The sequence below is a fragment of the Adiantum capillus-veneris genome, chromosome 26, assembly GCF_014529385.1.
Source record: "Adiantum capillus-veneris isolate H3 chromosome 26, ASM1452938v2, whole genome shotgun sequence".
Lineage (NCBI taxonomy): Eukaryota > Viridiplantae > Streptophyta > Polypodiopsida > Polypodiales > Pteridaceae > Adiantum > Adiantum capillus-veneris.
Window position 1 is genome coordinate 7,677,786 of NC_140956.1, and position 24,404 is coordinate 7,702,189.

Sequence of the window (24,404 nt, forward strand, 5' to 3'; positions counted from 1 at the left end):
CTGATCTCTAAAAGATGCGGCTAGAAATATGTGCCATTGCATGTGAATGGCACCAAGGTGTTGCCTCACCTAAAAGCATACCAAGTTCCTCCTACTCTCTAAAAGATGCTGCTAAAAATATGTGCAATTGCGCACACCAAGGTGTTGTAGCAAAGACGGCCCTTGCTCGGAGCCAAAGGATGTCAGATTTCATCACCACATGAAGCGTACACATTCCCACAATAAAGACTTGTTGAAGTAGCCACTGTGAGACAAGCTGCTGTCAGTGGTCTGCAAGTCAATAAGAGTAGCGATGACAACTGGCAAAGACGAGCAGTATGTAGGGGAGGGGGAGCAACATGACAAAAAGGCAAGCAGGCTGGGCTTGGGGCCGGAATGTTGGGTTGGTAGCATGGGGTGAAAAGTACAAGGAAGGAGCAGCGCGAGGGGGTGCAGCATGGGCCAGTGGGAGGCGAGGAGAGCAGTGCAGGCTGCACAAGGGTGAGGGGCAGCGTGGTGCCCAAAAGGGTGATCGGGGGTGCAGGCGCATCAGACAGCAATGTGTGGGGGGGGGGGGGGGGGGGGGGGCTCGTCACTAAATGACACCTCCCCAAGGAGGTGGGATCAATGGCCCACAGTAGGCATCGCGAGGCGGGTGCAATCCGGGCCGTCCGATCGACATTTAAACTAGGTGTGAACTAAGCGTGAACTCGGAGATATGTGCACCACACCAAATTTGGTGTGGACTCGACGTGAACACGGTGTGAACTGGGGAGGCCTACACACCACACCAAATTTGGTGCAAACTCAGTGCGAACCCGGTGTGAATTAGGTGTAAACTTGTCCGGGACGCCATGATCTATAAACTTATCCCACACACCTCTTCCAACAAGCGCGCGTTAGCCTAGTGGTTAGAGTCAATCCCATGGGGGGAGAGGGTAGTGGGTTCAAGTCCCAGATCCGAGAAAGTGGGAGTCTTTTGCATTCCGTAGACAATCCAACGGTCACGATCAACCGATGATCGTGAGCCATTGATCCCACTTCCAAATGGAGGTGTCAATTAGTGACGCGCCAAATGGAGGTGTCAATTAGTGACGCGGGGACGGCGGCATGGAGAGACATTTGTCAAGTAGCTATTATGCATGATAAAGGTGCGTGCCTCAATTCTGCAGACAATCATTCATGCAGAGATCAATGCATCACCGATGGTGCTTGAGGCCTTGTTTCAAGCAGTGATCTTCCTCCATTCCTGATCTTCCTCCATTCCCTCAAGATAGATACTCACACGACTAGCATTGGCCTCATCCATGCAGTAACAATTACTGGCGGAGGATGACAGGCATTGCTGGTATGCCCATATGAGCACTTGGATGAGCCTACATAACATGCAGATTGATAAGCTACCTCTGTTTGCGCACTATCTAGATTGCCCTCTACACTTGAGCTCAATAGATCAGACTGAAACAAGATCATCGGAGCTGACATATTAAGGCGAGACAGAGAGATTACGTGCATCAAACTCGCTCTTCCCCATGCACGAGGATGGTGGGCTACCAGAGCGATTTACTCCAGCTCTATCCAGATGGCTTCATTATCCGACCAAGCTATGTGGATACTTCGCTTACATGGTTTTTAAATGTCTATTGGGAAAATCCGCACTTCATCACACCAGCTGAGAATAGAGATAGGCAGATGGGAGGATATAAAGGTAGGAATAGAGTCTGTCAGCTATGCATCGAAAGAATTTTGGGCCACTGAGACAGGTCATGCAATTTGAGGACCAAAGATCCTTCAGGCTTTTCGTTCTGGAGCTCCAAAGACGTTGGACAGCCATTCTGCAAGAGAAGAGATGTCATCAGCCAAGCCCACCTAGGCGGAGAGCGATTATGAATTTCTTAATCACCCCTTGATCAAATAAAGAGTGTTGTTGCCAATACCACAAGGCTTCATCAACACTAGCAGAGAGAACAACAGTATATGCAAGACAAGGCACATATTGCCAATAAGAAGACATACAATGCTGGGAAGCAGTAATTGGTATTATGCAGGAAAGAAGACTCTCTTTGTTATCAATGGACAAAGAATAGGAGTGACTCCTGAGGGGCATAATGGTTCAGGTTAACTTCACAAGCATGGCACAGGAACTTCTCTTAGTCCTAGGATGCTGTAAACGCCCAAGGAAGATAATTTACAAGAAGCATAGCAGTTGACCGCCCCGCTTAGAATGTTAGTTTTGAGGCCCTTTTTGTGTGTGTATGGAACAGCCCAAAATTCCAGGTGTTTTTTGCTACCTGGCTGCTAATGCATGATCAAGTTGGCCAGAGGCCAATGGAAACGAACAGTTGCCATGCACTGTAGAGCCTCTGTGATCATGAAAAATTGAAGAAAAGACGGAGATAAGGCTGATGCTCCATCCGTCTCTTTGATTCAATTAAAGCCCAGAACTCACTTCATACAGTGTTTTCAGTGTGTCTCTCACCAATAAATAAAACATGATTACTTGCCCTCAAGAGACTTGAGCTGGTCAGAGCTTGGAGCACAGGCACAACAACGTATCTTTCTGGTCTGAGCCACCAATGAGCTCAAGATAGTGCTAGTGCTCATGTGATGTCGCTGAACATGCTTGGTAGATGTAGTGGCTGTGATCTCATCCTTCGGCCTTTCCTTCAATAAGCCTCTTCTCCCTGTGCTGATAAGGAGGATGAGCCATGCTAGCCCAAATCTGCTTAACTTATGATGATCCTTGGTGACATCAGCGGCAGCATTTACTGACATAGTTTCGATGCCTACCCTGTCTTGATTTTCTTTTTGCTCTTGTTCTTCCTCCTTAAGAAGCTGCTGCTGAGTGCTTTGGATCGAGGATCCCACTCTCTGTAATTCCTGCCCCACTGATTGCAGATCCATTGAATGTCTTCGTGTCAATGCCTTGCGACTCTGCATTTCCTGCATCAGGTGGGTCACCTGATTAGCATCCCACCCTTCCATCGTAGGCGAACACTCCTTGCTTACAAGGGAAAGAACCTGCTTTTCGAAGATCTCTGTTGCTAGCTCCTGCTGTTCTGTCCAAGCTACAACAGTATCCTGCATGTTTCTTACAGTTTCCCTCTGCAACACCAACTCCTTAGACAGCTTCCGTGCCCTTTTCTCTGCTCTCTTCTTGTTCTGCAGCCATTGTTGATGTTGCCTAGGATCCACTATTTCATCTCCCTCTCTTCCTCTTTTCAAAATCATCTGCACCTTTTCCAGCTCTGCCTCCATGCTTCGCACCTGTTCCACCCGAGCTTGCAGGTCATCCTTCAGTTTCTCTCTCTCTTCCTTCAGCTCCTGCAATTCCAATTCCAGTTTCTCATCCATCAGTGCTTGGTGTAGACGCATGCCCAGGTTGATATGCAGCTGAGCTAAATCTTCAAAGAGGTCAATCTCCTTTTTCTGGTCCAAACCTACTTCATCTACTATCTCGGTATCTTCATGCATCAGTCCCTCAGATTTGTTATCTACAATCAAATCCGGCTCCATGTCAATCTCCATCATACTCTCTACGTGCTTAGTTGACAGTTCTTGCTCTTGATTGATAAGCAACACATAGTTCTTGTCCATAGGTAAGCTATCAATGCTTTCTTTACAGGTGCTACCGAGTCCTTGTTCCTGTTCCTTGCACTGATCCTGACCACAGGTGGACAACAACATAGCTTCCACAGCCTCACAAACGAAATTGAACTCTTCCACCCTTTTCTGTAGTTGCTGCAGCAAAAGGGTGCTTGCACCTGTTGGCTCTGAGGCTAGGTGTGTGCCCTCTTCTACACAGCTCTTATTCTCTATATCTTGGATATCTAAGCTACTGCACAATATCTCTGCTCTGCTTAATTTCTCAATGCACTCAACAATCTGATTACTTTCCTTGAAAGCTTTTTTTTCCCACTCAATGGCTAGTAATTTCATTCCCCTGCAGAACATAAGAATTTTGTTTTTCAAGAGCAAGGTGTATGGTAGACCATTAAGTTGCAAGTCTGTTACCAAGAGTTGTAATCTTCTTTTCTGCCCCAACTCCATTTTCACTTCTTCTTTTAGCCCTCTGACCTCTTCTTCCAGCATAACAAGGCTCTTTTGCAAATTACAAAGCATTACCTGCACAACTCTGACATCTGTGTGAGTAACGTCACCCACATCTAGGAACTCCTGTCCTTCAAGGATTTTCTTTAAGTAATATATTTCTTTCTTGTACAACTCGACCTCCACATTGAGACGTCCACTTTCCACTTGCATATGAGAGACCAATTCTCTCATCTTTGCTGGTCGACCATTTGAAGCATCACCTTTTTCTTCTTTCAACACAAGCAACTCGTGTTTCACAATATCCAAAGCTGCATTTTCTTGTGCAAGTTTAGTTTCCAGCTTTGTATTCTCTGCCTTTGCTTGAGAAAGTGCACCTATCAGCTCTTCATTCTGCACTTTGAGTGAAACATGTTCTTCGCCTTCCACTTGGCAGTTGATTTCTTTCCACTTGTTTTCCCTTTGTGACTCGTAGAGACTTTCGTGAAGATTGTCTTTAAGTTGCACCACTTCTCCATCAGTACTTTGTATCTTCAGAACTAACTCATTATTCTCTTCCCTGTAGGTTTGGACTTGTTTCTGTAGCTCCAGATTGATGTTTTCTTTGGCTGACACTCCTTCCCTCAGCAGCTCAGCTTGAGCAGACACTTTCAGATAGTCTTCCTGTTTCTCTGATAACTTAGACTTCAATTCAACAAGGTGCTGTTGCAAGTCCATCATCTGATTCTCAATAGAAGCATTGTCACTCAGTAGAGCTTCTTTTTCAACTTGAAAATGGGAAATCTCATCCTCTAGTTCAAGAACACGCTTGTGCTGAAACTCCAGTTCATTCTTCTCTTGAACACCGGCCCGTCTCAGCTGCACAATCTCCTCTTGCAACTTTCTCTCAACTGCACCCCGTTCCTCAGTCAGTTTGATATACTTCTCATTGAGCTCAAGCTTGAGATTTTCTGCAGAAAGAAGCTGTTCTTGCAGACTCGACAACTTGGACATGTTTTCATGCCCTTGCAATATGGCGGTTTCTAATTCTGAATCTAATTTTTTCTTTTGATCTTGCAGGCATCTAAATTCTTTCTGCAGCTTCTCCAATTTGTGATAGCATGTTGTCTTGTCTTCTTGCAACTCTACAAGCTCCTGCTCCAGCTCTTTCTTGGCTATACACACTGCAGCCAATTCCTGCTTCAAGGCATCTAAACCTTCTGTGTGTCTCTCCCATTCTTTGTTCCTTCTCTGCACATCAACTATATGCAGCTCAAGTTTTGAGTTTTCCTCCTGAGCTTCAGCAAGCCTCTCTACAAGTATTTTCTCTTTGTTGTCTTTCTCTAGAGTTTTCCTTGACCACAGTTCCAACTTCTGTTCGAGTTCAGACTTTGCAGATTGCAGAACCACGGTGTTTTCTCGCAAAAGTCTGACTTCTTCTACCTTGTTACTGATTTCAACATCGATGGCTGCTGTGACCACCTGCAGTTCAAGGAGTTTGGTTTGAAGTCTCAGGCAATTCTCCTCTGCTTGTTTTGATTCCTGCTCGCTTTCCATGACCTTTTGCAGTAGGGCGCTGTTCTCCTGAGTGAGCAGGTTCATTTTGTCTGCAACAGCTTGCTGCTCATCCTTTGTAAAGCTCAGTTCACATTGCAGGTTTTGCAATTCCTCTTCCTGTTTTTCCATCTTCTTCCTCTGGAGATCAAGAGTGCAAGACAACTTCTGTCTTTCCTCTGCCAACTTCTCCAGATCCTCTTGGAGCCGGTGTTCTACCTGTTGTGCCCTGAACAATTCTTGCTGTAAACAATCCTTCTCAGCTTCTAGCCTTTTGACCTCACATTCTAACTCACTGGACCGTCCTGAATGGCTGGTAATGTCTTTAACAAAAATGGCTCTTTCTTCCCTAGAAATCTCAAGATCCTGTTGCAAATTCTCAATCTTTTCCTGTAAGAGCAGACACTCTTCTAGGGCTGCCTTCAGATCAAGAGAAAACCTATTCCCAGTTTCTTCAGCATCCAAAACCCCTTTCTTTAACTTCTCTATTTCAGCTGATAGTGCTTGAATCAAATCTGAGCTACTGTGCATTTCAGTAAGAAGAGAAGCTTCTCGTATTTTGAAGGAAGAGACCTGTTGCTGAAGGCTGCCTAATTCCTCATTCAAAGCTGCGTTATCCTTCTGCACATCAAACAATGCAATTTCTAGAGTGTGGTTGCTACCAATCCTCTCTGCCAGTTGCTCAGCGAGAGATGCTTCTTCAGCTAGCATGTTGGAAAGTTTCAATTGTAAATCCTGCACCCTCCCTTCAGCTTCAAAAAGTTTCCTTGAATTCTCCTCCTCTGATTCGGCTAACCGAGCCCTGAGTGTAGCATCCTCCTTCTGTGCTGCTTCATAATCAGTCTCCAAACTTCTAATTGTTTGTTCCAAATTGATACACCGTGCTGAATAAGTTCTGTTTTCTTCTTGAAGTGATGCTTTCTCCCTTGCAAAATGGCTTAAATTCGCTTCTAAATCTTGGTTGATGGTTTTCAATGCCGCAACATCATTTAAAAGCCCCTGTTGCTCATGAAGTAAAGCCTGATTGGCTTCCTTAGTTTCAAAGTTCTCCTTCTGCAGCCCCTCAACAACTGCCTCCAGGCTCTGCTTCATACAAGAACTTTCCAAAATCTTAGCTTGCAAAAGTGTCAATTGCTTCTCAAAAGAACTAATCTTCTTCTGCAAATCAAGGGTTTGACCAATCTTTAATTCACAACTCTCCTTCAATGCTACAACCTGCCTCTGTGCAGCTGTAAGCTCATGGGTTAAGTGCTGAATACTCTTATCCCTTTCTGAGACTCGTTCAGTTACAGCTATATTTAAAGTTTCCAAATCAAAAAGCCTTGAGTTCAGAACATTGTTTTTTGCTTTTAAGGCTGCAATGTTTCCATTGCACTTGTCAACATCCGTGCCAAGTAAGCTGTTTTCTTCCTTATATCGCACAACTTGAGTTTCTAGAGTCTCAACCTCACTCTTCATTTTGCTAAGAAGCTCATCCTTAGCTCGACTATCTTCCTGCAGCTTCTCCACATTTGACACAGAAAAATCCAGATCTTTCTGAACCTTTCTCACTACCTCCTCTGCAGCTTGAAGAGCCTTCTTGTTCTCCAAGCAGTGACCCGACAAGACAGAGTTTAGAGCTTGCAGATCCAAAACATTTTGCTGCATATGATTGTTTTTTTGTTCAAGCTCCGCTTTTTCCAGTTCTAATCGATGAAGCCTGTTATTTAAGACTTCTGTGAAAGTAATATTCAGCTCTAACTGTTGCCTCAGGTGGATGTGCTCATCTTTTAATTGCTGCTGAGCCATAAAAGCCTCTGTTTCCTTCTCCACTAACGCTATCTTTTCTTCTGAAACAAGGTGAAGTTCTTCTTCCAGCCTTCTTACCTTGTCAAGATGTTCCACAAGCTCTTTGTGGAGCCCTTTAATTTCTTCTTTCTGATCTTGGCTAACTTTCAGTAACTCCGTATACTGGCCCTCGGTAATTATAACCTTCTTTAACTGCTGCTCCAGTACATCCATTAGTGACAATTTTTCCACAACTAGAGAAGAAACCTTCTTTTGGAGAACTTCACTTTGCTTTTGCGAACTAGTGGCCTTGTCTTCAAGTGTTTGAACCTGGTGCTGAAGCCTGGACACCTCCTCAGAGGAAGATAAAAGCTTCTCATTTAATTCATCGTACTTTACCTCTAGACCCTTGCATCTGTCTTCGTACTGCTGGCAGCTCGCACGCAGGGTCTTTATCAATTGTTGCCCATCCTCAATGCTCGTCTCCAGCTCACACACATACTTGGCTCCCTCCACTTTCTCTGATTGAACCCTCAGGCCTTCCTCCTGTATCTTTAGAATTGCATCCTTTAGCCTTGCAATCTCTCTAGCCTGCTCTTCTCTCTCCCTCTGAAGTTCTTCTACCACTTTCTCCAATTCTTTCAAATGAGACAAAGCCAAAGTTTTCTCTTGTTCTGTACAAATCTTTTTCTGTGAGGTTGCATCCAGAGCCTGTTCCAAAAGTCGTGTGTCTTTCACAGAATCTGTCAACTGTTTCTGCAGGTTTTGAAACTCAACTGCTTGTGCAGAGACATGATCTGTTAAGCCTGCATTTTGCCTCTCAATGTCAGAAATTTTCTTGAGCAAATCTTGACTTTGCTGCTCAAAAATCTCTATCAGAAATGAATCTTTAAGCCTTTCCTCCTCCGAGGTGGTGAGAGCCAGTTGCAACTTCTGAACAGCTTCCTCGCTTCTTTTGAGATTCTTGATGCTCTCCAATTGCTGTGACTGAGCTGCAAGCACTTCTGCCTTCAAGCCCACCCTTTCATCCTCTAAAAGTTCAATCCTCCGGTCAGCCACCCAGCTATCTTCAGTCAGCTTCTTTGTTTGTTCAAGAAGCTCAGTTTTCTCTTCTTTAGAGCTGATTAGAGCATGGCTTAGCTTGAGATTCTCTGCTTCCAACTTCTGTTCTTTCTCCTGAATAGATTTCACCCGCTTTTTGGTCAGCTTTTCCTCTGCCTCTAGGCTCCTTAATCTAGATTGCAAGCTGGATAACTCCACTTGAAGGTTTTCCAGTTTTGTGACATCTTCAGTGGACTTCAAGGCCAGATCTTTATTTTTTTCTTGAAGGTGCAAAAGTTCCTTCTGCAGATGAGTAGCATCCACATCCGCAGTGCCATGCAACCCTCCAGAGTCAGACATCCCATGAGAGCTCTCCTCCAGATTAGGAAATCTGGGTTTAAACCCAAAAGCCCGTCTCTCATAGTTTGTTTGAAATCCAAGCGGAGAAAATTCATCATCTGTTTGCCCTTTTGTTGAAACTTCTGTGGGGCTATCGTAATCAAATTCTGATGCTCCTGTGTAAGAGTAAGATGGACTAATAATATCAGGCCCATCAATACCCCGTTTTAAATGCAGGTCAACAGGGGAATTTTGGGCTGATTCAGAGGAGACCGCTAGTTGCGCCTGCAATGCAGGGGCAATGTTTTGGCGAACCTCTCTGGCCAAGTATGTGTAACGTTCCACTAGAGCACGATAGGTCCTGTAGAACTCTTCGACTAGGTTGATAAGCTCCGGCCTTTTCTTGTAATACATCTCTGCCCTCTGTGCAAAAGAGTCTGCATCTTCCTCAATAATTCTTAGCATGGCACTCACCTTTGAGTCCATCTCTGCAACCATGGAAAAGAGCATTTTTTGGTGTAAGAATCATCAATAGCAATCACATAAGAACTGAAATTTCTCAGCATTTTAAGGACTCAGCTCTCATATTATCCAACACAGTGTAGTTAAGCACCATTTTACAAAAGGTAGTAAACTGATTTTCTCAAGAAATACACACGTTGATCAAGCAGGTATTATCATAGTGGATTGAGTGTGAACACCGAGAGATTTACCTATGAGATTTTCTTGAAGCCATTTTGAGTTCTTGGGGCATATGTGACTGTCCCACCACCATGAGTGGGAGCGTGTATTATCCATCTTCTTCATCATTTGATCTGCTACTTGAATGTGCCAAAGAAGCCGACACAGTTTTCCTTCATGATATATTTTGACCTGGCAAGCTGAGTTCCAAGGCCGGAGTTAAGAGCACACACAGTGCTGGTAAAGGGAAATGAATGTACAAGGGCAATTTTGAGAAGGCTAAACAGGAAGAAGTAAGATCAGAGCGCAAGAGAAGTGGGGTGGATGGACACAGCTCAACAAATTGCCACACCAAAGTTAAGATGCAGATCAGGTAAAATCAGGAATGAAAAGTCATCTTAAGGGGTAGAACGAAATATTTTTGTCGGCTGAAAAAATGAAAACAATTGACTGATCGCAAATTTGGTGTGTGTTTTGATGATTAGTAGGTGCATAAACGGTAGTTGGGGTTTCTGCTCAGGATGACGTGTGAGCGGACAAGGAAAAAATTAGTTAGTAAGATAAAGCAAACAGGGAACGTTTCGTGAGCATCCAGTTAAGAAGGCTTTGTTTGTTTTTGGTTTTTTGTCTCTGCGCTTCAGAATGGATTATAATAAGTGAAGTACAAGGCTAAGCAGGGAAAACAAAGCTTTACCTGCTGATAAAGGAGGAGGATGAGGAGGAAGAAGGGACGGAAGGCGGAAGGAGGAAGAGAGATCCAGCAGGCGCTGGCGACGACGATTGATAGGCCAAAACACGCAATCTCATGAAAGAGAAGAGAAGAGGAGAGAAGAGAGCGTGCCTGGGGTGGGGTGGGAGGGGAGGAAGAAGATAACCAACACCACACGCCACTGACGGAGGCAAATGTGCTATATATTGAGAGAGGGAGGGAGGGAGCTAGCTAGCTGTGTGAGAAGAGAATGATGAAAAGATGGATCATGGTGGTAGTGGGTAGATAGAGAGATGCTATGCCGCTTTCGCTTTAGCAGGAGAAAAGCCTCTGCTGCTGTCGGTCTCATCTGACTTCAGAAGCCTTGTCATTATCGTGTAGTAGCTACGCTCGTAGCAGATCAGTGACTTCACATTTCCTGCATTGTCGGTATGAATACATGATGTATGACATAAGGCCTAGTAGATACATATCATTAAAGTTGGGGCATCCGATTCAGTAAATGGTTTTTTTTTAATAGCAGGGTACTTATGTAATCGAGATTCGAGACTCCAGAGGGTTGGTGATATTATATTAAAATGAATGGGAAATTACCAAAACACCCTCTTATTGGCAAAAATTCCAATGAAATTCCCAAAATGCCCTTCAAATTTTCTGAAATTCCCAAAACACGCTTTTGATAAGAAATAACTAGAATTTGAGTTTTTTTTTTTTTTTGGAGGAAAGTAGAACTTGAATTTATAACAGAGAAATATATTACAAAGACCCTTAGGTAAGGGGAGGGTAGCCCCAAAGAAAAGAAAGGCTAAATCAAAATGATAGCGTCTTTCATCTTGAGCCTGATATCTGAGTAGAACTTTGGGACCTTTTTCCTCCATTGCTGCCACCTTAGACTCTTTTGAAGCTCAGTTAGGGACAAATCATGAGGTAGGGCTTCTTGTATCTCCTTGCACAACAACTCTGAAGCTTTAACTAGTTCATATTTAAGAACAAGAATGTGTCTTGGGGTAGAGTTAAACAGCACTGCATTTCGGTTGGTCCATAGAAACCATAGTATGATGCCTCTCCACATGTTCCATAAAGGAATGTCCAAAGCCTTGCACTGACCAAGCAGCAAGTCTTTGATATTAATGGGTTGAGTCCTAAGGAAAGATACACATTTCTGAACAGCCCCCAATATGTCTTTGGTATGTTTACAATAGAAGAATAAATGAGGGAGGTCTTCAATGACCAAATGGCATCTTGGGCATCTTCCATCTGAGGCTCCAATCTTTGCAGCTCTTTGACCTGTCCATACACCTTGGTGCAGTATAAGCCATAGCAATGTGCTATGTTTTACTGAAATAGTGTAGGCCCAGATACATTTAAACCTGTAAGCCCACTGCCTCCTGCTCCATGAAACCTTCCATTTGACATTTAGCTTTAGTTTTAATTTATCATCCACTCCCACTGGTAACCTGTACTTGTGGTAAATACAGCCAGCAATTTCTCTCAGTTGAGGTTTGTACTTCCCACCTCTGGGTGGTAGATGGAAAGATCTGAGAACAAGTTGAAGTCTGTCTAAACACCATTTAGCATCCCTCTCATTGAGGTTGTACTGAATCTATATGTGTTGCTGTGCTTTAATGGTATGCTTCTCAAAAAGGTGTTCCCACTTGGTAATTCCAGCTTTGAAGCATTTGTGAGCTTTCCTAGAGACAGTTAGTTTAGAGTTAACTGCAAAAAATCCATACCAAGGTGAGTCTTGAAGAAAACATTTAAAGTTAGCATAAAATGAATGGTCAGGTCTCCAATTGCTCTTCAATAGCTGCCAGGCATTCCAAAATCTGCACACAAGCTTCGAAACATATGGGATGAATTTGGAGGGCATGGTGATGAGGTCTCTGAAGGAGAGATCTGCCCAAGATTTGTAGGTCTGCAATTTGAACTTAGAGATGTTCCTCTTGAGCAATAAGGCCCAAAAATCATCAGAGTGAGTGCTTCTCAAAATCCATTTGCTTGCCATTTTATTTGTAAGTCTGGATAGGTCTAGAATTCCCAGACCTCCCTTGTCCTTTGGAAGGCAACATGTTTCCCAAGCAACTTTCGGAACTCTTGGACAGTCCAGTTCTCCTCCTCGTAGAAAATTCCCGAACAAAGCTATTGCTTTGGCCAATTGGTATTTAGCTGGTTGCCAGCAAGACAAGAAATAGATTAGAGAAGATAAAATGTAGTGATTTAGGATAAAAGCCCTGCTGGAGAGGGAGGTATGATATCCTTGCCATCTATACATCTTGTTTCTAATCTTTGAAATCACCCAATCCCATCTCTGGGCAAAAGTAACATCGAAGCCCATTGGAATGCCCAACATGTAAAGAATGAGGATGCAAGAGAGCTACACAAGACAAGCACAAAGCACACAGAGATGGAAAGCTTCTTCTTCTTCTTCACAGAAAAGAGAGTACAAAATGACTAAGTGCTAAAGCTGAAAAGTAGCACATATGTACATGCGGTCACTAAGTGTGAACTCGCTAGAAGCATACTAGGCTGGCACTATAAGTGTAGTCCAGCTGTAGAATCACTGGCAGAGATCCTCCGTGTCGGTCACCTAACGCGCCAGTGAGTAAATGCCGTAAGCGGCCAAGACCCGTAGTGGATGCCAGCTCAAGGTGTAGAGCTCGACATCTCAACACTCCCCCTCGAGCTCTGCATGTCACAGAGTCCAAGCATAGTCCGGAAACGTCGAAGCTTCTTAGCTCCGAGGGCCTTGGTAAAGATATCCGCTATCTGCTCCTCTGTGCTGACGTAGACCAAGTCGATGTCGCCCGCCAACACTCGCTATCGAACGTAGTGGTAATGGACCTCTATGTGTTTGGTCCTAGCATGGAACACTGTGTTCCTAGCCAACTGCATGCTGCTGAGGTTGTCACAATGGATGAAAATCTGCTGGTCCACCTGCACTCCCAAGTCCTCAAGTAATGTGCGTAGCCAAGCTACCTCGCACGCCGCAACTGCTGCACCTCTGTACTCGGCCTCTGTGCTCGATAAAGCAACCGTAGGCTGCTTTTTGCTGCTCCAAGTAACAACAGCACTCCCAAAAGAGAACATGAAGCCACTCGTAGATCTCCTATCAACAATGCTACCTGCCCAATCTGCATCTGTATACCCATACAATGCTAATGGTGCATCTCCTACATAGAACAATGCGTAGTCAAGAGTACCTTGCACATACCTAAGTGTGCGTCGTACTCCATCCAAATGTGGCTTCCTCGGAAGTTGCATGAACTGACTCTCCAAGCCTACTGTGTAGCTCAAGTCTGGCTTCATGATAGTCAAGTAGATTAGACTACCCACAATCTTCCTGTACATGTTGACATCCTCAACAACATCACCCTTCTCTGCACTCAGCTTTGCATTCACATCCAAGGGAATAGAAATTGGCTTACAATCAGCCATACCATACTTTGACAACATGTCCAAAGCATACTGTCTCTGTGATAGCCATACACCCTCTGGAGTCCTGATCACTTCAATGCCAAGAAAGTAGCGCAACTCGCCTAAATCTTTCATTTCAAACTCCTGTTTGAGAAGACCCTTCACATGGTCAATCTCCATAGCATTGTCACCAACAATAATAAGGTCATCTACATATATGGTAATGACCACAATCCCCACATCACTCTCACGTACATAGAGTGAATGATCAGCATGAGCTCTCCTAAAACCAATACTGACAAGATACTTGGCAATCCTGTCATACCATGCTCTAGAGCCCTGCTTCAAACCATACAAAGCTTTGAGAAGTCTGCATACATAATCTGGGTAACCTGGATCGACATAACCAGGTGGCTGATCTATATACACTTCCTCTTGCAACTCACCATTCAAGAAGGCATTCTTTACATACATTTGATGCATAATCCATCCTCTAGATGCAGCCACTGCTATGACAGCTCTCACTGTCGTCATCTTTGCCACTGGAGCAAAGGTCTCCTCATAGTCTATGCCATACGTCTGTGCATAACCCTTTGCGACCAGCCTTGCCTTGTGACGCTCAATGTTACCATCATCCTTATGCTTGGTTTTATACACCCATTTACAGCCAATAGCTTTCTTGCCACTTGGCAATGGCACCAACTCCCATGTGTCATTTGCTTCCAATGCAGCCATCTCTTCATTCATTGCATCATCCCAATGCACATTTCCAACTGCATCCTCAAAACATGTGGGCTCCACATCCTGTATCACCTTAGCCATGTAAGCTTGGTGATGCGCTAGATACCCATCATAAGTCAATTTCTGAACTGGATTTCTGACTCTATTAGATCTGCGCGGTCCTGGGTCACTCCTTTGCCCTCTAGCATCTTCTTGCACTTTCCTTACACCAGGTGTCCTGACAGCCGGAATTCCAAATTCCTCATCAAGACTTTGTTCAGAACCATCTGAATCCATGTCTACATGTGAAAAACCTGATGATGCATCAACCATAAAGGGAGGTTCATCAACCTTTTCCTTTCCTTTTCGTGATACATTCCCTGTACCTGTTGGTGGAGTAACCTGCGTACGTAGTCTACCATTCCATGGTTTCTCAACAGAGCCACGAGAAGAGGACTCTTGTGGTCCACTCAAAACCTGTGACTGTGGCCTCACATTTTGTACAACCACATCATCTTTTACATCAGCCCCAATAGTGCCATGTGCATTACTGTACCAGCTGCTCATCTCATCGAAGACTACATCTCTGCTCACTCGTAATTCTCGTGTAGTAGGATTGTAGCACCTGCACCCCTTTTGTTCAAGGGAATATCCCACAAGAATACATTTCTCTGCTTTAGGATCCAATTTCCTACGCAACTCATCTGGTACATGCACGTAAGCTATGCAGCCAAACACTTTCAAGTGTGCCAAATCAGGCTTTGTAACTGTAAACTTTTCCTCAGGTGTTACATCATGCACCGCAGCTGTAGGTGTCTTGTTCATAATGTACACAGCTGTATTTACAGCTTCAGCCCAGAAATGATGAGGCATGTTCTTCTCATTCATCAATGCACGTGCAACCTCTGCAATGTGCCTGTTTTTCCTTTCTGCGACCCCATTCTGCTGTGGAGTATATCTGCATGTAAACTGCCTGTGTATACCATGCATTCGCAGAAAATCTGAAAAATCATTGGAGAAGTACTCTCCCCCTCCATCTGACCTCAATGTCTTGATTTGCATATCTGTCTCCTTCTCAATCATGACTTTGAAGTCTTGAAAGTGACCAAACACTTCACTTTTGTTACGCATGAAGTAGACCCATACTTTCCTTGTATGGTCATCAATGAAAGAGACATAATACCTGCAACCATGTATACTTGCAGTATCGGTTGGACCCCAAACATCTGTGTGCACCACCTCAAGTGGCTTTTTACATACATTGCGCTCATGTGGAAATGAGCCCTTTGACTGTTTTCCAAACTGGCATGCTGCACACACTTTATGCATACCATCCACCTTGAATTTGGGCAAACCTTTTACAATCTGTTTTGATTGCATGCTGCGCAATCTCTACTCATTGACACGGCCAATGCGTTTGTGCCAAATGTGAACATCAGCCACAACACCTGTGCCCTGTGCAAATAATGCAGCTTTTACCTCAGGCATGTCTACATTGAGCGTAAACATTCTGCCCACACATTTGCCCTCTGTGATCAGCTTACAGCCATTCTGGAAATCTTCTACATAACAGCCATTTGGATTGAAGCGAACCTGCAAACCCTGCTCAACCATTTGTCCAACAGAAACAAGATTCTTTGTAATGTTTGGGACATGAAGTACATCTGCTAAGTACTTTGATTTCCCACTCTTCGTATTTAGAGGTATGTCCCCTACATGAGCAATGGGGTGAGCTGTGTCATCTCCTGTCTGCACATAGCCTGACACATCTGGTTTGCGCATATCTCTAAACCACTCTCCACGAGACGTCATGTGATTAGAGGCACCTGAATCCACATACCAAACATCATCTTGGGTGGAATTCTCTGCAGTCATTGTATTCATTACATGTTGCATAACAAACATGCGCTCGTTTTTGCTGTCATCTGCATCTCTGCTAGTAGATGCATAGTTGCCCTGTTCTCTCTTTCTACTTGCTTTTCCCTTTGGACAGTCACGTGACATGTGACCTCTTTCACCACAAGTCCAACATTCTCTACTATCTGGAGTATGTTGCTGCCTGCTTGATCCTGCACCACGACCTCTTTGACTCCCCCTGCCTTGAGACTGGTTTCCCCTGCCACCTGTATTGTTTTGATTTGATTGACCTTCCAGAAATTGGCCCTTGCAACCCCTTGGGCCTCGACCACGACCTCTACCTCTACCTCTACCTCTGTTGGAGTTAGAATAGAAGGCCTGTTCAGAATTATTTATGCCATGAGAAGAAGATGTGTCAAGGTTCTTCTCCTCAAGAATAAGCATAGAAATCAAATCTTGGAACACGGGGATGTCATCTCTTGTATTCATGGAAGACCTAAAATGTACATACTCATCTCCTAGACCATCCAAGCATGCACGGACAATGTCATCGTCTTCCACTGAGACTTTAATAGATCCAAGAGCCTCAATGATACTCTTGATCTTCAAAGCATAATCATTGATGGAGAGGTTGTTCCTCTTAACCTGATTTAGCACCGACTTTAGTTGAAGCTTCCTGGCCTTGGTGTTCACCTCGAACACTCTGCCTAAGTTTTTCCATGCAATGGCGGGGGTTTCAGCATCCTGTAGATAGCCCATCATGCCATCTGTGATGCTCATAGAAAGCCAATACATCACTTTGCTCTGGCCTTGTTGCCAGTCCCTCAAAGCTTTCCTTTGTTCTGCTGTAGCATTTGCCTCGGGAATCTCTGGTTCCTTTTCATTGTCTCCTTCTACATAGTCCCAATAACCTTTTCCTTTTAGGAAATTTGTTATTCTGAACTTCCATGCAGGGTAGTTATTTTTCTCAAGCTTCTCAGTAACAATATGACTGAAACCGTCAGACATCTTGAAGCACTAAGACAAAATAGCTGCAATCTGCAAAAACCTGCAAATCTGCTGAACCTGCTATCGTGGTTCTTGTAACGCTTTCTACACTCAACGAGTGTCCACAATCAAGCGTACATACAACCACTGTACTTGTACAGTAAATCTCTGTATACTGCACTTTGGAGACCTGTTCAGAAACTTGTGCGAAAAACCCCTAAAAAAATTTTCGCTGCGCAAGGCGCCTTCGGCATCTGGTCGTGGATTGCGAACGAAGGGATTGTGATGCTCTTGCTCTCTTAGCCTCTCTTGCCTGCACCAGGCTCTGATACCATGTAAAGAATGAGGATGCAAGAGAGCTACACAAGACAAGCACAAAGCACACAGAGATGGAAAGCTTCTTCTTCTTCTTCACAGAAAAGAGAGTACAAAATGACTAAGTGCTAAAGCTGAAAAGTAGCACATATGTACATGCGGTCACTAAGTGTGAACTCGCTAGAAGCGTACTAGGCTGGCACTATAAGTGTAGTCCAGCTGTAGAATCACTGGCAGAGATCCTCCGTGTCGGTCACCTAACGCGCCAGTGAGTAAATGTCGTAAGCGACCAAGACCCGTAGTGGATGCCAGCTCAAGGTGTAGAGCTCGACATCTCAACACAACAACCTGAATATTTTACCATCTTCCAGCTCAATGCATCCAGCTTCGCTTACAATTTGGGGAATCTGGCCATCAGCAGTTTTGAAACCTGTCTTGGTATGATTTATGACTGAACCACTAGCATTACAAAACAAGGTTAAGCATTCCCAGAAGGCTCTTACTGATTGTTCGTCATTCTGCATAAGTGCATTTGTATCATCTGCAAATTGCTGAAGACAAAGCTGGTTAGTGGCACCAGGGATGTAGATACCTCTGATTCTCCCCTTTGCCATGGCTTCTTTAACCAGCCATCCCAATGCATCAGAGCAAATGGCATATAAAAGTGGTGCTATTGGACATCCTTGCCTTATAGATCTTCTGAGAAGCATAGAATCAGTCAAATCACCATTAATAGCCACCTTTGCATAAGCATTGCCAAATAGAGTCTTCACAAACTTAGTGAACATTTTTCCAAACCCAATATCAAATAGCGATTGAAAAATAAAGTCCCACTCCATCCTGTCATATGCCTTGTCAAAGTCAATTTTGAAAAACATGAAGAGCTGGTCAGTATCTGTGGCATGCTGTATAGCTTCCCAAAGTGTGATGATTGCATCCAGAATGTACCTGCCCTTGATAAAGCCTTTTTGTTCAGGGAGGATAATATGATGCATAAGGGGGATGAGTCTTCTAGCTAGGGCCAAGGAGAACACTTTATAAGCAGAAGTCAGGCAAGTTATAGGTCTCCAATTCCCTAAATCCTCCTTACCCCCTCTCTTATGAATAAGTCTAATGACACCAGTGTTCATAGAAGAAGGAAGAACTCCCATCTCCAAGGCCTCATACCAAACCTTCATAAGATAAGGTGTTAAAAAAGATTTGTAGGTTTGATAAAATTCGTTAGGCAACCCATCCAAACCTGGTGATTTACCAGGTTTCATAGCATCAATAGTGTCCTGCAACTCCCCCTCTGTGAGGGGCTGCTCCATCATTCTGGCCATTTCAGGGGAAAGCATCTTCCTCCTGATTCTAGTTATAGAAGCCCTTGCCACAGTGGAGTCAACCCCTCTTTTGGGAGGAGCAGAAAAAATCATAAGCCACTTTCAGATTTTCCTCATGAGAACTGACCACATTACCATTTTGATTTTTTAAGAAAGGAATGAAATCTTTTACTTTCTTCCTTTTAAGAATATTGAACATGGCTTTATCAGGAGTATCCAGCTTACCAATCCAATATTCTCTAGTCCAGTTCAAACAAGCCTTGGCAGAGAGGAGTTCTTCCCTTCTAAGCTTCTCTTTAAGCTCTATGAGGTCAGGGGAAGGAGGACTATTGGGAGGAGTGCTAATCTCTAGGTCAGAGATTTCTTTACTTATCATCATCCTTCTGCTCATTCTAATTTCCTTAGCCCTTTTTTTAAACTCTGTAAGAAGTTTTTGGGTGTTCTTAACAGCTCTATCCCAGGATTTGAAGGCCCCTTCATTAGTACTGAAAGCAGAATCAAACACTTCTTGAACCTTATTTCTCACACATGAAATTTTAAGCAAAGTTTGATCAATGTGCGGCCATCCTGCCTTGTAAGTGACTGCCTCCTTGTGGAGGCTCAAACAAAACAGGGGTATGATCTGAAATCAAAAGAGACTTATCTGTCCAGCACAAGGTTTGCCAAAATCGATGAACAAGACCAGCATCCATGTATAGACGATCCAATCTTGTAGCTCTATAGGAGTTACCTTGTTGTCTGTTTGACCAAGTAAACCCTGTAGCCTGAGAAATGTCCAGCAGGTTTTGTTTGGATAGTAATTGGTCCCACACATCCTTTTATGCTCCTTGTACACATTGTCCTTGATTATTCCACCTGTCTTGTATATCCTCCACCATATTAAAGTCTCCAACTATGATGCAAGGCTGGGGAAGGATAGCCAAATCAGCCCAAGCAGTACACCTGTCAGCAATGGAGTTGGGGGCATACAGAGAGACAATGGTAAAATTAAAAGGACTACTCAAAGTGATAGCAACCCAACAATTATTAGCTCCCTTATGAACATTTATGACCATATGGCTATACTTTTCACTGATGGCTATAGCTGAACCTCCTCTGCCATGTTGATGATCAGTTGTAAACCATTTTAGCCCTGTTCCTACTCTCAAAAGATTGTTATTGAGGGACTATCCAGCAACTTTAAGCTCTTGCAGACAAATAAAGTCAGGATTGACCCCTGTATCTTTGAGCCAGAGCTTGATGGCCTGGGCCCTGTTGAAGATGATGAAACAGGAAACAGAAGGAAGACAGCAACTCAGAGTAGGAAGAAGATGGAGAAGGAGAAGACACAGAGCTTGTGTACGAGATCTCTGTAGTCTCTCTCTCTGTATTAGAATAATAGTGTATCTACAAACTCAGAGCTACAAAGCTTATATGAAACCCTAAGAGATAAGGTGTCCTTTCACACCAGATGTCCAGGGGGAAAAACCCAGTGGGAGAAAAGTGCCCCTGGTGAAGCGCGTATACACACTAACACTACTACATGTCTACAAATCCCCCTTGTAGTGATAGTGTGAATCCGTACAAGGTAGCAGATCATCATGTGTATGAGAGTAAGCCCAAAGCTTTTCGGAAAGCTTCAAACTTTTCTCGTGATAACGCCTTCGTAAATAGATCTGCAATGTTATCCTGTAGGACAGGACAGTAAGTTAGTGTGATCTCCCCTGCATGTAGCCTTTCCCTGACATAGTGGTAGTGAACCTCTATGTGCTTTGTTCTTGCATGAAATACTGGATTCCTTGCAACTGCCATAGCACTCTGACTGTCAGTGAAAATGGTAGTGGGTGCCTGTTGACACTCACAAAGATCTGCCAATAACCTGCGTATCCATACACAATCAACTGTTGCAGTGAAAGCTACCCTGTACTCAGCTTCACAAGTTGATGTAGCCACTGTGGGTTGCTTCTTGCTTAGCCAAGATATACATGCATTTCCCAAGAAAAAACAATTGCCACTTGTGGAATGTCGTGTGTCAAAATCACCAGCCCAATCTGAATCGCTGTAACCAAGAAGCTGCATAGAATTGTGCTTTCCATACATATCCCCCTTGGAAAGAACATGGCAAGATTAGGGGTACCTGAAAGGTAACGAAGTATGCGCTTCACAGCCTGCCAATGATGCATACCTGGGCTGTGCATAAATCTGCTTGCTTGTGAAACCCCAAATTGAATGTCTGGATGAGTGTTGCCTACCAAATATATCAAGCAACCAACGGCTGCTGCATAAGTATGTACATCAAAAGGTTCTCCAGCATCATGCATGCTCAACTTTGATCCAGTTTCTACGGGTGTAGAGATTGGTTTACAATTTTGCATACCAAACTTGTCCAAAATTTTATGCAAATATTTTGCCTGCAACATGTATATGCCATCCTCTGATTGCACAAACTGAATACCCAAGTAATAATGTAGCAAACCAAGATCAGACATCTCAAAGGTTTTTGTCAAAGCATCTTTAAACGCTTCAATTTCATCTGCACTATTGCCTGTAAGAAGCATATCATCCACATAAAGTGTTAGCATAATGAGAACTCCATCTCTCTTTTTGACATACAAAGTACTTTATGTTGGACTATTCTGAAATCCCTGGCCAATCAAATAAGTATGTATCTTCTCATACCATGCTCTTGGAGCCTGTTTGAGACCATACAAAGCTTTACGCAATCTACTTACCTTTTGCTCTTGACCTTTTACAACAAAACCACTTGGTTGACTTACATAAACTTCTTCCTGCAAATCACCATTCAAAAAAGCAGTTTTGATATCCAATTGATGCACTTTCGAACCATGATGAGCAGCAATTGCAACTAGTGATCTAACTGTGGACGCACGAGAAGTAGGAGCAAAGGTTTCATCATAATCTATGCCTTTCTGTTGCGCATAGCCTTTTGCTACAAGCCTTGCTTTGTACCTGTCAACAGTACTATTTTGTTTCCTTTTTACCTTAAAAACCCACTTTGTACCAATAGGCTTTTTACCTGTAGGCAAGTCCACTAGATCCCATGTATGATTCTTATGAATAGAATCAATTTCTTGCTGCATAGCATCTTTCCACTGAACACACTCTAAAGCTTGTTCAAATGAATCAGGCTCATCTGCATCACAAAGAGTGCTAAAGCAAGCCAAATCTACTTGCTCTCTGCCAAAAGTAGTACCAGCACGTGTTTTTCGTGGCAACGGTGCATCCAACTTGCTATCCTGCAAAGTTTTCTGAACCCATTTAGGCAAGGTTCTTTCTTCCCTGAGAACTTCTTGCTCTTCACGCACAATTTCGTCTACATCATGCGGTGTCACATGCTGATCAAAAGATTGATCAAGATTATCAACCTGTTGTGATTCTTGATTCTCCACAAAAGAAGGAAGCAAACCTTCAAATACATCATGTGTCTGCATATGAGGTACATCAAAAGCAACCATAGGTTGAGCAGTAGTTTCTGCAAAAATTACATCACGACTTTCAAAAATCTTGTTTGTAGCAGGATTGTAAAGTCTATAACCTTTACTTCCACTACTGTACCCCACAAATATACATTTGATTGCCTTATCATCAAGCTTCCCACGTAACTGCTGAGGGATGTGAGCATAAGTAAGACAACCAAAAACACGAAGATAACTGACTGAAGGTTTTCTGTCATACCAAGCTTCATATGGAGTAATGGTCTTCAAGGCACGAGTAGGACACCTGTTCAAAACATGTGCTGCACAAGCAACTGCCTCCATCCATAGCTTATGAGGTAAACTCTTAGCCTTGAGCATACATCTAGCCGTCTCCATTAAAGACCTGTTCTTCCTTTCTGCAACACCATTCTGTTGTGGTGTGTATGGCATAGTGCATTGGTGTTTAATGCCTTTCTTTCCCAAAAAATCCTTAAATGCACCTGACATGTATTCACCTCCTCGATCGGTACGAAGAGTCTGTAATTGAAAAATCCAGGTCCTAAGGGATTCTAGGGATGGTCTTACTCCATGGCAAAGGCCAATGACCACTCTTTCCTGAAGTTGAGCATGCCATTGTTCAAGCTCAGCAGAGGGAATAGTAACTCCCTCCTCAGAAACAACAGAATCCCCTCCTTCCAAGTTAGCTTCTCCTTCAAAATCTGATCCGTGGTGAACCTCACCTACTTTTTGTTGTTCCTCAATGCCTATCTATTCCTCCGGAAGATTAAACTGTTGATTAACATTAGAAGCATGAGGATTGACTTTAATAGCTTCTTTTGCAGAGTGTGCCCCTTCTTTCCCCTCATTTTTATACATGACAGTGTTAGTGTTAAATGATATCTGTTGGGGAGGGAGTGAAGAAGAACCTGGTAAATTCAGATGATGGATCGACGCCTCTCCAAAGTGCAAAGGTTCCACCACAGTATTCATATTCATGTGAGAAGGCTGCGCAGGAATCATCGCAACTGCTGCATAAGAGAACTGTTGAGGATGTTGAATGGGAGGGCCTCTGTTGAACAGCATGTTGGGATTGAGCAAAGATCCATCTTCAACAGAGGTTGATTTGCCCTCCAGATTTGCTGCAGGGGTGACCTGCATACCAATCCCTTCTTGCATGATGTAGGAGTTAGCCTGAGAAAGGATATTGGGTCCAATCATAGCATTAGAGGGGCCTGTCGTTTGCCTTACAGGTGTGTTGGCTCTGACCAGAGAAGGGGGAGCGGGTAGACCATTCCGCAGAGCTTCATGGAGCTCCATCACTCCTCCCTCCCCCAATGGGGGAGGGGGGGGGGAGGGAAAGAGTGGGGACTGTGGTGTAGAGAGCGTGCGTAAACCAAGAAGGAACCTGCTGGCTTGCAAAGATGCCTGCGAGACCCTGCTACTGCACACATGAACCAGCTGCCTCAGGCGCTGTTCGATGTTCAAGCCTTCATCCTAGCACAAACTCAACTAGAATTTGAGTTGGTTATGTAGGCTTTGGAGATGAATTAAATATTAGAAAATCTTGAACAATCCAATTAAAACAGAGACACACGGTATAAGATTAGAAAATCTTGAACAATCCAACAGGGGTATTTTGGGCACTTTTGAAGGTACTTTGAGAATTTCCACAAATTAGAGGGTATTTTGGTAATTTCCCCTAAAATGAAACATGGATACAAAGACTCCATGCTAACGAGGGACATCCACAACACTAAGTAACACAGCGCATTCAAAAGGAAGGGGGGGAGGGGTTTAAGGGGAATGATAGCCCGAAACTCCACGCACAAAGGCCATGGCAAATTAAGCCCGGGCAGCACAATATTGGGTGATATTAAACCCGAGCATCGCAAAAAATGGGCCCCCCATCACTCGATGTTGAACCCAGGACCTCGCAACCCAAGTTTTGTGACACATGGGCTAGCCATCTCACCCATGCACACATGTTATACCCTTGCCCCTTTTTAATAACCATTTACTGTAAGCGTCCATGCATTGACCGGGTTTAAAGGGTTTGATTCGTGGTCGGCTTTAGTTTTAATAGCCATCTCCCCGCTACGGTCTCCTCGGTTCCTCGTGCGTGGACTGCTGGGCCCTTGATTTTATGCGATGTGTTACTTAGTCATGAGGCATAGCCATGGAGGACCAAATAAGTAGTTCAACAAGTTCCAAAAAGGTAACTAGCCCAACCGGCTGAAGGGAAGCCACAACACAACATCATATACCATAATCTCA

At 43.8% G+C, this 24,404-nt stretch overlaps 1 protein-coding gene across 2 annotated transcripts; it reads right to left on the reverse strand.

The window, feature by feature from the left end:
• Window positions 1–1,988: 1,988 nt before the first annotated feature.
• On the reverse strand, window positions 1,989–10,273 carry LOC147422949 (uncharacterized). 2 transcript variants are annotated; one of them, XM_086501970.1, is made up of 3 exons: window positions 10,085–10,273; window positions 9,423–9,590; window positions 1,989–9,197 (listed from the first exon to the last, which is right to left on the reverse strand). In XM_086501970.1, the coding sequence occupies exons 2-3, from the start codon at window positions 9,517–9,519 to the stop codon at window positions 2,476–2,478; spliced, it is 6,819 nt and encodes a 2,272-aa protein (XP_086358096.1). In that variant the 5' UTR covers window positions 9,520–9,590; window positions 10,085–10,273; the 3' UTR covers window positions 1,989–2,475. The 2 variants fall into 2 exon arrangements, with proteins under 2 accessions (XP_086358096.1, XP_086358095.1); XM_086501969.1 differs by having other exon boundaries at window positions 9,423–10,273.
• Window positions 10,274–24,404: the final 14,131 nt, after the last annotated feature.

Bases quoted from the DNA above. Each gene is read 5' to 3' on its own strand.
- LOC147422949 (XM_086501970.1), bottom strand. From the start codon at position 9,519: ATGATGAAGAAGATGGATAATACACGCTCCCACTCATGGTGGTGGGAC. The intron at 9,198-9,422 runs GTAAATCTCTCG...CCATGGTTGCAG, and splicing joins GCTTCAAGAAAATCTCATAG to AGATGGACTCAAAGGTGAGT.